The sequence below is a fragment of the Salmo trutta genome, unplaced genomic scaffold (genome assembly GCF_901001165.1).
Source record: "Salmo trutta unplaced genomic scaffold, fSalTru1.1, whole genome shotgun sequence".
In the NCBI taxonomy this organism is placed as follows: domain Eukaryota; kingdom Metazoa; phylum Chordata; class Actinopteri; order Salmoniformes; family Salmonidae; genus Salmo; species Salmo trutta.
Window position 1 is genome coordinate 445,324 of NW_021822680.1, and position 14,529 is coordinate 459,852.

The 14,529-nt window shown below is 43.9% G+C and overlaps 1 protein-coding gene across 1 annotated transcript; it reads right to left on the minus strand.

Moving 5' to 3' along the window:
* Positions 1–530: 530 nt before the first annotated feature.
* si:ch211-121a2.4 (transmembrane protein 205) lies at positions 531–13,874 on the minus strand. The gene is made up of 4 exons (XM_029744563.1): positions 13,796–13,874; positions 1,642–1,788; positions 1,376–1,539; positions 531–971 (listed from the first exon to the last, which is right to left on the minus strand). Exons 2-4 carry the CDS (start codon positions 1,739–1,741, stop codon positions 669–671), a joined length of 567 nt encoding a protein of 188 aa, XP_029600423.1. The 5' UTR covers positions 1,742–1,788; positions 13,796–13,874; the 3' UTR covers positions 531–668.
* Between the last annotated feature and the right edge of the window lie 655 nt (positions 13,875–14,529).

Consider the following 14,529-nt stretch of genomic DNA (forward strand, 5'->3'; position numbering starts at 1 on the left):
CTCTCCTCTAGTATAATAAAATACACCCCTCCACCTCTCCTCTAGTATAATAAAATACACCCCTCTACCTCTCCTCTAGTATAATAAAATACACCCCTCCATCTCTCCTCTAGTATAATAGAATACATCCCTCCACCTCTCCTCTAGTAGTATAATAAAATACACCCCTCCACCTCTCCTCTAGTATAATAAAATACACCCCTCCACCTCTCCTCTAGTATAATAAAATACACCCCTCTACATCTCCTCTAGTATAATAAAATACACCCCTCCATCTCTCCTCTAGTATAATAAAATACACCCCTCCACCTCTCCTCTAGTATAATAAAATACACCCCTCTACCTCTCCTCTAGTATAATAAAATACACCCCTCCATCTCTCCTCTAGTATAATAAAATACATCCTTCCACCTCTCCTCTAGTATAATAAAATACACCCCTCCACCTCTCCTCTAGTAGAAGATTAAAATGGCTGATAACTTGAAAAAGAACAAACCCGAGTGTTGCTGGATTTAACCACAGGAGGCTGGTGAGGGTAGGGCGGCTCATAGTAATGTGAATGGTATGAAACCATGATTTTAATGTGTCCCTACCATTCATTCCAGCCACCCGTGGACTTACCATCCTTATTTCCCCAGCCAATAGATACTGCAGACTTAGTAACTGTGCTATAGTGAAGTAAGGTTCTCTGCTAGGTAGTACAGGCTGTATGCATTGCAGGTAATGCAGCAGATGTTACACAGCGAAGACAATAGTCTGTAAAGCCACAGCCGACCAGACAGACGCCTGTATCTACCGTCTGTCTCACACAGTTTGGCGTAGGCCTCCCTATTGGTAGACAGACCAATGTCCTGGCCCAATCCTTGGGCTTGCTCCATTAGATGCATGTCTTCCATTATCTCTGATGTCATCTGACCGAACCACTGGGCGTTGACCGCTGCTACTGACACACACAGGAAGTATACCCCAATCTACAGAGAGAGAGACAAAGTATGTATGAAAGCAGCTGCATAGCTGATTAGAGGAATGACTCCAGATGTAATCGAGTCCCTGACAAGGTTACAGATCTGGGGGAGAATCTCAATTGCATACTCGTCTTCTTCTCGAAAGCCAGAGGTCCCTCCCTTCAGACCTTCTCCAATGGGTTATGAGGAGAGGATTCTCCCACGGTCAGGACTCCTTGTGTACCTGGAAGGTCTCCCTGGGAGAATCTGTTGCATACTTCTCACGTCCTCTCCTTTTCATAACCCATTGGAGAAGGTCTGAAGGGAGAGACCTCTGGCTTTCTAATCCAATGGGTTTTGAGAAGGAGATGAGTATGCAATTGAAATCTTCCGTCATCTAGCAGGGTGGTAGGGTCAAGGGTCAGGGTTACCTGGAAGGCCTCTCTGTCATCTAGCAGGTCTGCAGGGTGGTAGACAGCGAACAGCGTCAGGTTGAGGAAGGCACAGAGAGAGCCCAGGTGAAGGTAGAACGGAACCAGTCTGCTCTGGATCAAACCAAATGTGTGTCTGTTCAGGTGGCTGTCCATCACAAAGCCTGATCAAAAACACACAGGAGCCCTATAGGAGTACTGTCCATCATACACCCCAACACACACCCTCTCACAGGGTTAAGGGGATCAGAGGTCAAGGTACTTACTAGATATGCAGGTAAACCAGATCTGCATGCCCCAATAGGTGGACAGCAGCACCAGTTGCAGCAGTTTGGCCGAGAGGCTGGGATCCCCTTCAGTGGTCATTGTCAGTCCAGCCGTCTCCTTCCACCACTTTCTCTCTGCCTGGATCCCTGTAAGCAGACACACAAGGTTATTTCTCTCTGACCCCCCACCAAGTCACCAGCAGTAGCAGGTTCCTGGGCCAGAGGTGAAAGTCTAGTTTCAGAATGACAGCAATGTACAACTAGCTAGCTAGCTACTCCACTTAACTCTGTTTCCCTTGTAGCTATAAGAATTTGACTACATGTTAATTACATTCTCTAGTCGGAGCGTGGCAATGCCACGATCAGGACAGCGCGAGATATGTCTTGGAAAATGTACCTCAATCCAGTGATGGGAGATGTCAGTGTACTAATTATGCCAACTGACAAATCAAGAAGATTAAAAACGAGGAGCATTACAATGAAACCTTTCCGTCAGCATTTTAGGCAAGCTAATATTAAAGCAACCAATTCTAGGCGTCGCATTTTCATGGAATCCAATGGGCTGCTATAGCATTAGCTAGCCTAGCATGCTGATGAAAAAGACAAAACTAGCAGTACTTCAATCTTATCGATTTATCAGAGAATGCTGTTCATTGACCACAGCTCAGCGTTCATCACCATAGTGCCCTCAAAGCTCATCACTAAGCTAAGGACTCTGGGACTGAACACCTCCCTCTGCAACTGGATCCTGGACTTCCTAACAGGCCGCCCCCAGGTGGTGAGGGTAGGCAACAACACCTCCGCCATGCTGACCCTCAACACGCGGGCCACTCCTGTACCCTCCGTTCATTGCATGGCCGCGCACGACTCCAACATCAAGTTTACTGACAACATGACGGTGGTAGGCCTGATCACCGACGATGATGAGACAGTCTATAGGGAAGTCAGTGACCTGCCAGGACAACAACCTCTCACTCAATGTTGCAAGACAAAGGAGCCGCTCATGGACTACAGGAAACAGAGGGTCAAGCCACGATCCACGGGGCTGTAGTGGAGTAGGTTGAGAGCTTCATGTTCCTCTGTGTCCACATCACTAAGGAATTAACATGGTCCACACACACCAATAGGCGTGAAGAAGGCACAACAAAATGCCTCTTCCTCTTCAGGAGGCTGAATAGATTTGGCATGTGTCCTCAGATCCTCAAAAAGGTCTACAGCTACACCATTGAGAGCATCTTGACTGGCTGCATCACCGCCTGGTATGGCAACTGCTTGGCATCCGACCGCAAGGCGCTGCAGAGGGTAGTGTGGTAGAGCTCCCTGCTATCCAGGATCTCTATACCAGGCAGTGTAAGAGGAAATTCCTACAAATTGTCTACGACTCCAGCCACCCAAGTCATACTGTTCTCTCAGTGGAGTGCATTTATGGAAGCCATACCAATAAAAATACATTTTATATCTTTTGTCTCTGTTTCATACTTTTTCTTCAATTCGCAAGAGGCTGAATGTATCTCATCGGATAAATCAGAGCCCCTCTGTTTAGGCCATCCGAATGATGCTGTCTGGTCAAAAAGAGTGATATTGTTGCCACCCGTAGCATTGAATGCAAGGGAAGCAAGCATTTGGCCTCCCTTTGTTAAAAAAAAAAGTGTCAAGGGAAGCCAGTTTGGATTTGGCTTCACTCCAATCAATATATCATTGACAGAAACAACTTGAATTGTTGTGTTGTCCTCCGGTGGCTACCTAGCTAAAATTGTCCCCTTTCTAAATTAGCCATGGATGGAGACAGGGATTTGGACTTGTGGTTTTACTTAATTCTCCATACTGGCCAATGATTATAACAGTGATTCTGATGCAACCATAAATTAATACATTGTGCCCCTGGCCTGAGAGAATGAAAGTTCAATATGTAGCTACACTAAACAAAAATATAAACGTAACATGTAAAGTGTTGGTCTCATGGGCTGAAATAAAAGATCCTCCAAATGTTCCATACGCACAAAAAGCTTCTCTCTCATTTTGTGCACAATGTGTTTACATCCCTGTTAGTGAGCATTTCTCCTCTGTCAAGATAATCCATCCACCTGACAGGTGTGGCATATCAAGAAGCTGATTAAACAGCATGACTTGTCCCGAAGCCACTCCTGCATTGTCTTGTCTGTGTGCTTAGTGTCATTCTCCTGTTGGAAGGTGAAGCTTCACCCCAGTCTGAGGTCCTGAGCACTCTGGAGCAGTTTTTCATCAATCTGTGCCTCGGCACTCCTGTCTCAGAGCTCTACGGATAATTCCTTCGACCTCATGGCTTGGTTTTTGCTCTGACATACACTGTCAACTGTGGGACCTTATATAGACAGGTGTGCCTTTTCAAATCATGTCCAATGAATTTAAATACTCCAATTAAGTTGTAGAAACATCAAGGATGATCAATGGAAACAGGATGCACCTGAGCTCAATTTCGAGTCTCATAGCAAAGGGTCTGAATACTTACAGTGAGGGAAAAATGTATTTGATCCCCTGCTGATTTTGTACATTTGCCAACTGACAAAGAAATGATCAGTCTATCATTTTAATGGTAGGTTTATTTGAACAGTGAGAGACACAATAACAAAAGAATCCAGAAAAACGCATGTCAAAAATGTTATAAAATGATTTGCATTTTAATGAGGGAAATAAGTATTTGACCCCTCTGCAAAACATGACTTAGTACTTGGTGGCAAAACCCTTGTTTGTAATCACAGAGGTCAGACGTTTCTTGTAGTTGGCCACCAGGATTGCACACATCTCAGGAGGGATTTTGTCCCACTCCTCTTTGCAGATCTTCTCCAAGTCATTAAGGTTTCGAGGCTGACGTTTGGCAACTCGAACCTTCAGCTCCCTCCACAGATTTTCTATGGGACTAAGGTCTGGAGACTGGCTAGGCCACTCCAGGACCTTAATGTGCTTCTTCTTGAGCCACTCCTTTGTTGCCTTGGCCGTGTGTTTTGGGTCATTGTCATGCTAGAATACCCATCCACTACCCATTTTCAATGCCCTGGCTGAGGGAAGGAGGTTCTCACCCAAGATTTGACGGTACATGGCCCCGTCCATCGTCCCTTTGATGCGGTGAAGTTGTCCTGTCCCCTTAGCAGAAAAACACCCTCAAAGCATAATGTTTCCACCTCCATGTTTGACGGTGGGGATGGTGATCTTGGGGTCATAGGCAGCATTCTTCCTCCTCCAAACACGACGAGTTGAGTTGATGCCAAAGAGCTCCATTTTGGTCTCATCTGACCACAACACTTTCACCCAGTTGTCCTCTGAATCATTCAGATGTTCATTGGCAAACTTCAGACGGGCATGTATATGTGCTTTCTTGAGCAGGGGGACCTTGCGGGCGCTGCAGGATTTCAGTCCTTCACGGCGTAGTGTGTTACCAATTGTTTTCTTGGTGACTATGGTCCCAGCTGCCTTGAGATCATTGACGAGGTGAGATCTTGCATGGAGCCCCAGGCCGAGGGAGATTGACAGTTCTTTTGTTTTTCTTCCATTTGCGAATAATCGCACCAACTGTTGTCACCTTCTCACCAAGCTGCTTGGCGATGGTCTTGTAGCCCATTCCAGCCTTGTGTAGGTCTACAATCTTGTCCCTGACATCCTTGGAGAGCTCTTTGGTCTTGGCCATGGTGGAGAGTTTGGAATCTGATTGATTGATTGCTTTTGTGGACAGGTGTCTTATACAGGTAACACACTTTAAGAGTGTGCTCCTAATCTCAGCTCGTTACCTGTATAAAAGACACCTGGGAGCCAGAAATCTTTCTGATTGAGAGGGGGTCAAATACTTATTTCCCTCATTAAAATGCAAATCAATTTATAACATGCGTTTTTCTGGATTTTTTGTTATTCTGTCTCTCACTGTTCAAATAAACCTACCATTAAAATTATAGACTGATCATTTCTTTGTCAGTGGGCAAATGTACAAAATCAGCAGGGGATCAAATACTTTTTTCCCTCACTGTAGACTGGGTAGCCATTTGATTAGATGTTCAGTAGTCTTATGACTTGGGGGTAGAAGCTGTTAAGAAGCCTCTTGGACCTCGACTTGGCACTCCGATACCACTTGCTGTGCGGTAGCAGGGAGAACAGTCTATGACTAGTGATGCAACCAGTCAGGATGCTCTCGATGGTGCAGCTGTAGAACCTTTTGAGGATCTGAGAACCCATGCCAAATCTTTTCAGTCTCCCGAGGGGAATTAGGTTTTGTTGTGACCTCTTCACGACTGTCTTGGTGTGCTTGGACCATGTTAGTTGGTTGGTGATGTCGACATCAAGGAACTTGAAGCTCTCAACCTGCTCCACTGCAGCCCCGTCGATGAGAATGGGGGCGTGCTCGGACCTCTTTTACCTAATAGACCACAATCATCTCCTTTGTCATGATCACGTTGAGGGAGAGGTTGTCCTGGCACCACACGGCCAGGTCTCTGACTTCCTCCCTATAGCCTGTCTCGTCGTTGTTGGTGATCAGGCCTACCACACTGTTGTGTCATCGGCAAATTTAATGATGGTGTTGGAGTCATGCCTGACCGTGCAGTAATGAGTGAACAGGGAGTACAGGAGGGGACTGAGCACGCACCCAAGGGGCCCCCATGTTAAGGATCAGCGTGGCTGTGTTGTTACCTACCCTTACCACCTGGGGGAAGTCCGTCAGGAAGTCCAGGATCCAGTTGCAGAGGGAGGTGTTTAGTCCCAGGGTCCTTAGCTAAGTGATGAGCTGTTGTCAATGAATAGCATTCTCACATAGGTGTTCCTTTTGTCCAGGTGTGAAAGGGCAGTGTGGAGTGCTATTGAGATTGCATCATCTGTGGATCTGTTGTGGCGGTATGCAAAGTGGAATGGGTCTAGGGTTTCTGGGATAATGGTGTTGTGAGCCGTGACCAACCTTTCAAAGCACTTCATGGCTACAGACATGAGTGCTACGGGTCAGTAGCCATTTAGGCAGGTTACCTTAGTGTTCTTGGGCACAGGGACTATGGTGGTCTGCTTGAAACATGTTGGTATTACAGACTCAGTCAGGGACAGGTTGAAAATGTCAGTGAAGACACTTGCCAGTTGGTCAGCGCATGCTCGGAGTACACATCCTGGTAATCCGCCTGGCCCTGCGGCCTTGTGAATGTTGACCTGTTTAAAGTTCTTACTCACATCGGCTGCGGAGGGAGTGATCACACAGTCTTCCGGAACAGCTGGTGCTCTCATGCATGTTTCAGTGTTACTTGCTTCGAAGCGAGCATAAAAGTAATTTAGCTCGTCTGGTAGGCTTGTGTCACTGGGCAGCTCTCGGCTGTGCTTCCCTTTGTAGCCTAATAGTTTGTGAGCCCTGCCACAGCTGCGCGTCGAGCATCAGAGCCGGTGTAGTATGATTCAATCTCAGTCCTGTATTGAGGGTTTGGCTGTTTGATGGTTCGTCGGAGGGCATAGCGGGATTTCTTATAAGCTTCCGGGTTAGCGTCTCGCTCCTTGAAAGCGGCAGCTCTACCCTTTAGCTCAGTGCGGATGTTGGCTGTAATCCATGGCTTCTGGTTGAGGTATGTACATACAGTCACTGTGGGGACGACGTCATCGATGCACTTATTGATGAAGCCAGAGACTGATGTGGTGTACTCAATGCCATCGGAAGAATCCCGGAACATATTCCAGTCTGTGCTAGCAAAACAGTCCTGTAGCTTAGCATTTTTTATTGATCTAGTCACTGGTGCTTCCTGATTTAATTTTTGCTTGTAAGCAGGAATCAGGAGGATAAAGTTATGGTCAGATTTGCCAAATGGAGGGCGAGGGAGAGCTTTGTACGCGTCTCTGTGTGTGGAGTAAAGGTGGTCTTGAGTGTTTTTCCCTCTGGTTGCACATTTACCATGCTGATAGAAATTAGGTAAAGCGGATTTAAGTTTCCCTGCCTTGAAGTCCCCGGCCACTAGGAGCACTGCCTCTGGATGAGCGTTTTCCTGTTTGCAAATGGCGGTATACAGCTCATTGCTCGGTCTTAGTGCCAGCATCGGTCTGTGGTGGTATGTAGACAGCTACAAAAAATACAGATAAACTCTCTAGGTAGATAGAGTATCTCATGATAAGCTGTTGACCACACTACCTCAGACGAGTAAAACCTCGAGACTTCCTTAGATATCGTGCACCAGCTGTTGTTTACAAATATACATAGACTGTCACCCGTTGTCTTACCAGAGGCTGCTGTTCAAATCGGCCAGTGTATAACCCGCCAGATGTATGTTATTCATGTCGTTGTTCGGCCACAACTCAGTGAAACATAAGATATTACTGTTTTTAATGTCCCGTTGGTAAGATATATATGTATATACGTTAGCACGTCCAATTTATTTCCCAGCGATTGTACGTTGGCCAGTAGTACGGATGGCAAGGGCAGATTAACCAATCATCTGCGGATCCTCACAAGGCACCCCGATCTCTTTCCGCGATATCTTTTCCGTCTCTTATCTTCTGCGAATGACAGGGGTTAGGGCCTGTTCAGGTGTCTGGAGTAAATCCCTCTCGTCCGACTCATTAAAGAGAAATTATTCGTCCAGTTCAAGGTGGGTAATCACTGTTCTGATTTCCATAAGATCTTTTTGTCATAAGAGATGGTAGCTGCAACATTATCTACAAAATAAGTTACAAACAATGCTTAGAAAACAAACAAAACAGCACTGTTGGTTAATTAAGAGCCCATGAAACGGCAGCCATCATCTCCGGCGCCATCTTACACTTATGTAAATGTAATATTTCTGTTTATTAGCAAACATTTCTAAAATCCTGTTTTTGCTTTGTCATTATGGGATCTTGTATGTAGATTGATGAGGGGAAAAATAAATGATTTCATCATTTTTAGAATACGGCTGTAACCTAACAAAATTTTGGAAAAAGTCAAGGGGTCTGAATACTTTGCCAAAGGCACTACGCTGCTGCTACTGTTCATCTATCCTGTTGCCTAGTCACTTTATCCCTACCTACAGTACCAGTCAAAAGTTAACACCTTCTCATTCAAGGGTTTTTCTTTATTTTTGACTATTTTCCACATTGTAGAATAATAGTGAAGACATCAAAACTATGAAATAACGCATATGGAATCATGTAGTAACAGAAAAGTGTTCAATTAAAATATATTTTGTATTTCAGATTCTTCAAGGTAGCCATCCTTTGATGACAGTTTTGCACTCTTGGCATTCTCTCAACCAACTTCACCTGGAATGCGTTTCCAACAGTTCCCACATATGCTTAGCCTTTGTTGGCTGCTTTTCCTTCACTCTGCGGTCCAACTCATCCTAAACCATCTCAATTGGGTTGAGGTCGGGTGATTGGAGGCCAGGTCATCTGACGCAGCACTCCATCACTCTCCTTCTTGGTCAAATAGCCCTTACACAGCCTGGAGGTGTGTTGGGTCATTGTCCTGTTGAAAAAGAAATGATAGTCCCACTAAGAGCAAACCAGATGGGATGGCGTATCGCTACAGAATGTTGTGGTAGTCATGCTGGTTGTGTGCCTTGAATTCTAAATAAATCAGAGTGTCACCAGCAAAGCACCTCCTCCTCCATGCTTCACAGTGGGAACCACACATGCAGAGGTCATCCGTTCACCTACTCTGCATCTCACAAAGACACAGCGGTTGGATCAAAAAATCTCAAATTTGGACTGATCAGACCAAATGACAGATTTCCACCAGTCTAACGTCCATTGCTCGTGTTTCTTGACCCAAACAAGTCCCTTCTTATTATTGGTGTCCTAGTAGTGGTTTCTTTGCAGCAATTGAATGTCTGATTCACGCAGTCTCCTCGGAACAGTTGATGTTTAGATGTGTCTGTTACTTGAACTCTGTGAAGCATTTATTTGGGCTGCAATCTGAGGTGCAGTAACTATAATGAACTTATCCTCTGCAGCAGAGGTAACTCTGGGTCTTCCTTTCCTGTGTCTGTCCTCATGAGAGCCAGTTTCTTCACAGCACTTGATGGTTTTTGCAACTGCAATTTAAGAAACTTTCAAAGTCCTTAATTCTCCAGATTGACTGACCTTCATGTCTTAAACCCTTGTGTAGTCTTAACATTCTGTATACTCCTTGTCCTAAGGGTAAAAAAAATGACCCGCCTTCACTAAACCCCTAAAATAAAGTAGCTTAATAGAATTTAACCCCAAATATATTTGCATGAAGAAACAACCCGTCATTCTTCAAACGTGAATATCTGGGTTTTCCCTCGTCACAATGCAGAAACACTGATTAAATGCAGTCTACACTACTCGTTTTTATTACAACACACCTGCCAATAGTTCTTTATTATTATTATTGCTAAAGGTACTGCATAGGTGTAAAACAATTTTTTGCAAGAGACAGCACTTGTATAGCCAAAGAAAGAAGCAGAAATGTGAAAAAGTAGTCTTGAATGCATTTTATTGAAGGGAAACAATAACAGCCTTAACTTTTTTGGCAACATAGTGATATTCTTATATACTGTTCAATGAGGAATTCAACTACAAAATACTGGTCTTCTCACATGTTTTCACCATTGCCCCCACCCACAAGGTGTATAAACAATAAATAAGAATAAACTAGATACAAAACAAAAACGTGAACATAAATCAATGAACTCTTATTAGCACATGTAGGAAAGTATGCAAGTGTGTGCGCATGGACTTTGCAGATGTATCTCTCACATGTGCAGCACATAGTATTTGTTTTACAGTCCTTTGGCTCTCCCTTCTTTGAATGTGTGGGGTTACAAGAGCCTTTCCCAGCTGCTCCAGGAACACCCTCTTGTTCCGCTTATCAGGCATCCAGGTAGGGTTGATCTTGTTCCATATCATGAAGGCATTGTATGAGGACACATCAATGATGTTATGGAAGATGACCAGTGGGCAGTCATCCTGCAGCTGTAAGTTCCAATCACCTTGTCCACACCTTTGTTGTGGTTGTAGTCCAGGATGATGTCTGGCTTCCTGTCCTTATGATCACTGATCTCAGCCGTTTTGTGCAGTGTGCTCAGGAGGACCACATTCTTGTTCCTCTTTGGGAGGTACGAAACTAGAGTGGTGGTGAAGGCAAACTTTGATGAGAAGGCCTCTCTCCCCCTTGTTGCTAGGAGTGCAGGGGGGAGTTCAGGCTTGTTCTTTCTAACTGTGCCAACCATGGTGATCTTCTTCTTTGAGCTGCTGGCTGAGTTGATAAGAGGTGAAGAAATTGGCACCCGTGGCATTGTGCCCCATCAGTCCATCTGACACATCAAGCACAACCTGCATCCCCTGGTTCTTCTCCGGGCCTCCACTGGTCGGCTTCCCTGTGTAGACTTGCATCTTCCAAGCGTAGCTTGACTGTGCGTCACAGGTCACCCATATCTTGACGCCATACTTTTCTGGCTTGCTGGGCATATCCTGCCGGAAAGGACAGCGACCTTTAGACAAAAGCGATTACTATCAGTAATTAGTATCAGTGTCACAGAAAACAATCACATAAATCAATGATGTTACAGCAATACATAAAATTAAGAGTGAATCACTTACATTACAGATATGAAAATAAAAATGTACCTCTGAATGGAACCATTTGCTCATCCACTGTTACTTCAGGCCCAGGGTTGTAGAGGTATGGCAGACGCTCCACCCACTTCTTATGGCTGCCAGTTTGTCTCTCACACGTCTTGACTCAGTTATCAAATCTTATCATTCTTGAGAACGTGTGAAAGACTTTCAGTGGCATCGTGGCACGAAAAATCACCCTTCCACTCTCTGCATCCCAGAGACTACATGTAGCCTTGCCTCGGGACCTATACACACCCGCTAAGATTAGCAGCCCTATGTAGGCAAGCAGGTCAATCTCATCCATCCTTTCCCAGTTGTCTCCTTATTTACAGAAACCCTCAAAATTTGACATTTCCAGGATGATTTTTTCAATGGCTGGTGTGAACATGTAGAATGTTGAGGCAATGTCCTGGGCAACTGCATGCCTTGTGTACCCTGGGGTCATCCTTATGACATTTGTGCTGCCATCCTGCCCTGGTTGTCATATGGTGACAAGGACCATGGTATTTTGCTGTTCTTTGACAAAAATGTATCTTTCAGCTTGGGGGATTTCTCCATCTGCAGATGATGCATCGTGCTCTGGGTTGTGTTCTTCCCCATCTTCTTCAGATACCTCCTCTTCTAAACCATTGTTCTCTTGTTCCTCCTGGACATCTGAAGAAAAAAAACTCAGATCTACGACCTGTTGGGCACTGAAACGTGCACTAATGGCTTCAGCAGAGAGAACTGGAGGGACTGTCATCTGCAGCACCTTTATAGCCTCTGACTGCATTCACCATTAGCAAACAATGTTTTCAAGAAATTTTTATTTTGTCTGAAATTGTTTTTATTTTGTCTGTGAACTTGAGTCATGTGTGGGGTAGTAGAGGGGAGACGCTGCACATGCACAAGAACATTTTAGTTTTGTCTGAGTTCAATCAGTAGCACAGAATCTCAATTTGTCATTGTGTGTGTGTGTGTGTGTGTGTTTTTTTGGTGTGTAAATTATTTTATAACTGCCGGGTCAAAAATGACCCTAAGAATCTTTGTACCCTGGTGGTGTACAGCTTTCATGGAAATATGAACAAAGGCAATGTTTCACTTTTTCTAATGTTGGGGTCACTCTAGGAAAAGTCATCAAATTTCAAGTTTAAAAAACATCATTTAGGGGGTTTTCTCTGCTGTTAAACATAGTGGCGGGTCGGTTTTGACACTTAAGACAATACGAGGGTTAAAGTAATGAATGGACTGTAATTTCTCTTTGTTAATTTGAGCTTGCCATAATATGGACTTGGTCTTAGCCATATTTGGTATATCTTCTGTACCACCTCTACCTTGTCACAACACAACTGATTGGCTCAAATGCATTAAGGAAAGAAATTCCACAAGTTCACTTTTAACAGGGCACATCTGTTAATTGAAATTCATTCCAGTTGACTACATCATTAAGTTGGTTGAGAGAATGCTAAGCTGTCATCAAGGCAAAGGGTGGCTACTTTGAATCATCTCAAATATATTTTGATTTGTTTAACACTTTTTTTGGTTACTACATGATTCCATGTGTTATTTCAGAGTTTTGATGTCTTCACTATTATTCTACAATATAGAAAATAGTTAAAATAAAATAAGAATCAGTAGGCTATCCACATTTTTGACTCGTACTGTATACGTTATGTAACTCTACAAAGCTCTCAATTACCTAGTACCCTCACACATCGACTCGGTACTGGTACCCAGTGTATATAGCCACGGTATCGTTACTCATTGTCTATTTATTCCTCGTTATTTTATTTCAAAATGTTCCTCTCAGCATTGTTGGGAAGGGCACGAAATTAAGAATTTCAGTGTTTGTCTGCAGCGGTTGTTTAAGAAGCATGTGACAAATAAAATGACATGTGTCTCTGCGCTGTCCTGATCTTGGAATAGCCGCGTTGTAACTAGAGAATGTAATTAACGTGTAGTCCGATTCTTACGGCTATTTCCCAACAGCTTTATACTGTTGTGTCCCTTGATTATTTCGACCCCAGAACAATGTGTTGTTGCCATGCTATGTTGTCTTAGGTCTCTATGTAACGTTAGTGTTGCCCCTTGTCGTGATGTGCGTTTGTCCTATATTTTTATTTAAATGTATGTTTAATCCCCGTCCCCGCAGAAGGCATTTTTGTAGGCCGTCATTGTAAATAATGTGTTAACTTGCCTAGTAAAACATGTTTGTTTTTATCCGTCTGACAGCATAGAACATGACTAGCTAACTAGCTGCAGACATACTTAGCCAACTAGCTGGTTACAGCATGCTACATAGGCAGCTAACGTTACCCGGCAAGCCATTTGCTCAGTGTGGAAAAAAACATAAAACAACCCAGCTTCAATGTCACCTTCAACGAACTACGTTGGCTAGCTACTTCACTTATGTGTTGTCATGTTTCAAAAGAGGTACTGTAGCTGCTAGCTAACTGCTGGCTGCCTGGCAGGTTAGCAAGCCAATTACGAGAAGTCAAGACAGGCTTGCTAACTAGCTACCTACATTGTGCATAAAGATTTCAATCATTTGTAATCAGTGCTTTTCAGGCCAACGTCCATTAATCTCTATTTAGGAAATTAATGTTATTTCAACAGCACCTCAAATAGCTACCAGTTTGTTGCAGTCTTGAAAACGACACCTTTCCTTGTTGACTGGAGGGAGAGAGGCGCTCTTCTTCTTCGTTGGGAATAGGTTGGCGGATTGCCTACACTGCCACCTACTGTACTGAAGTGTGAGGCCAGTCAAGGCCAACCTATAGTACATTCAACTATCTTAATTATTCTTGTTCGTAAAATGAAAATAAATATTAATAATTGCACCACCAACTAACCCTACACACCACTATTTCATTAAAAAACCTACACTCATTAAGAACCCACTACCCCATTCCACTACTTTGATGCTATCTGCTCCTGCACCATGCCAACGACCTGGGCAGACAGGACACCACCACTCAACACACCCTGGAACTCTTCTGAAGTCAGATCTCGTATACCAAAATACTTTTCTGCCACCACAACATATATTTTCTGTGATTTACGTTCCATTTCTGCGCACAGTTGATAACCATTGCTATGAACGCTAAGAAACCAACCTTACTGAAGCATACAGTACCAGTCACGTTTGGACACCTACTCATTCAAGGGTTTTTCTTTATTTTACTATTTTCTACATTGTAGAATAATAGTGAAAACATCAACTATGAAGGAACACATATGGAATCATGTAGTAACCAAAAAAGTGTTAAACAAATCAAAATATATTTTATATTTGAGATTATTCAAAGTAGCCACCCTTTGCCTTGATGGCAGCTTTTACAGTGTTCGGGAGCTGCCAAGTAGCAA

Coding starts and splice junctions, on each gene's coding strand:
- si:ch211-121a2.4 (XM_029744563.1), bottom strand. CDS start 1,741: ATGACCACTGAAGGGGATCCCAGCCTCTCGGCCAAACTGCTGCAACTG. Junction 1,540..1,641: donor CTGGTTTACCTGCATATCTA/GTAAGTACCTTG, acceptor GTTTTTGATCAG/GCTTTGTGATGGACAGCCAC. Junction 972..1,375: donor ATGACAGAGAGGCCTTCCAG/GTAACCCTGACC, acceptor CTCTCTCTGTAG/ATTGGGGTATACTTCCTGTG.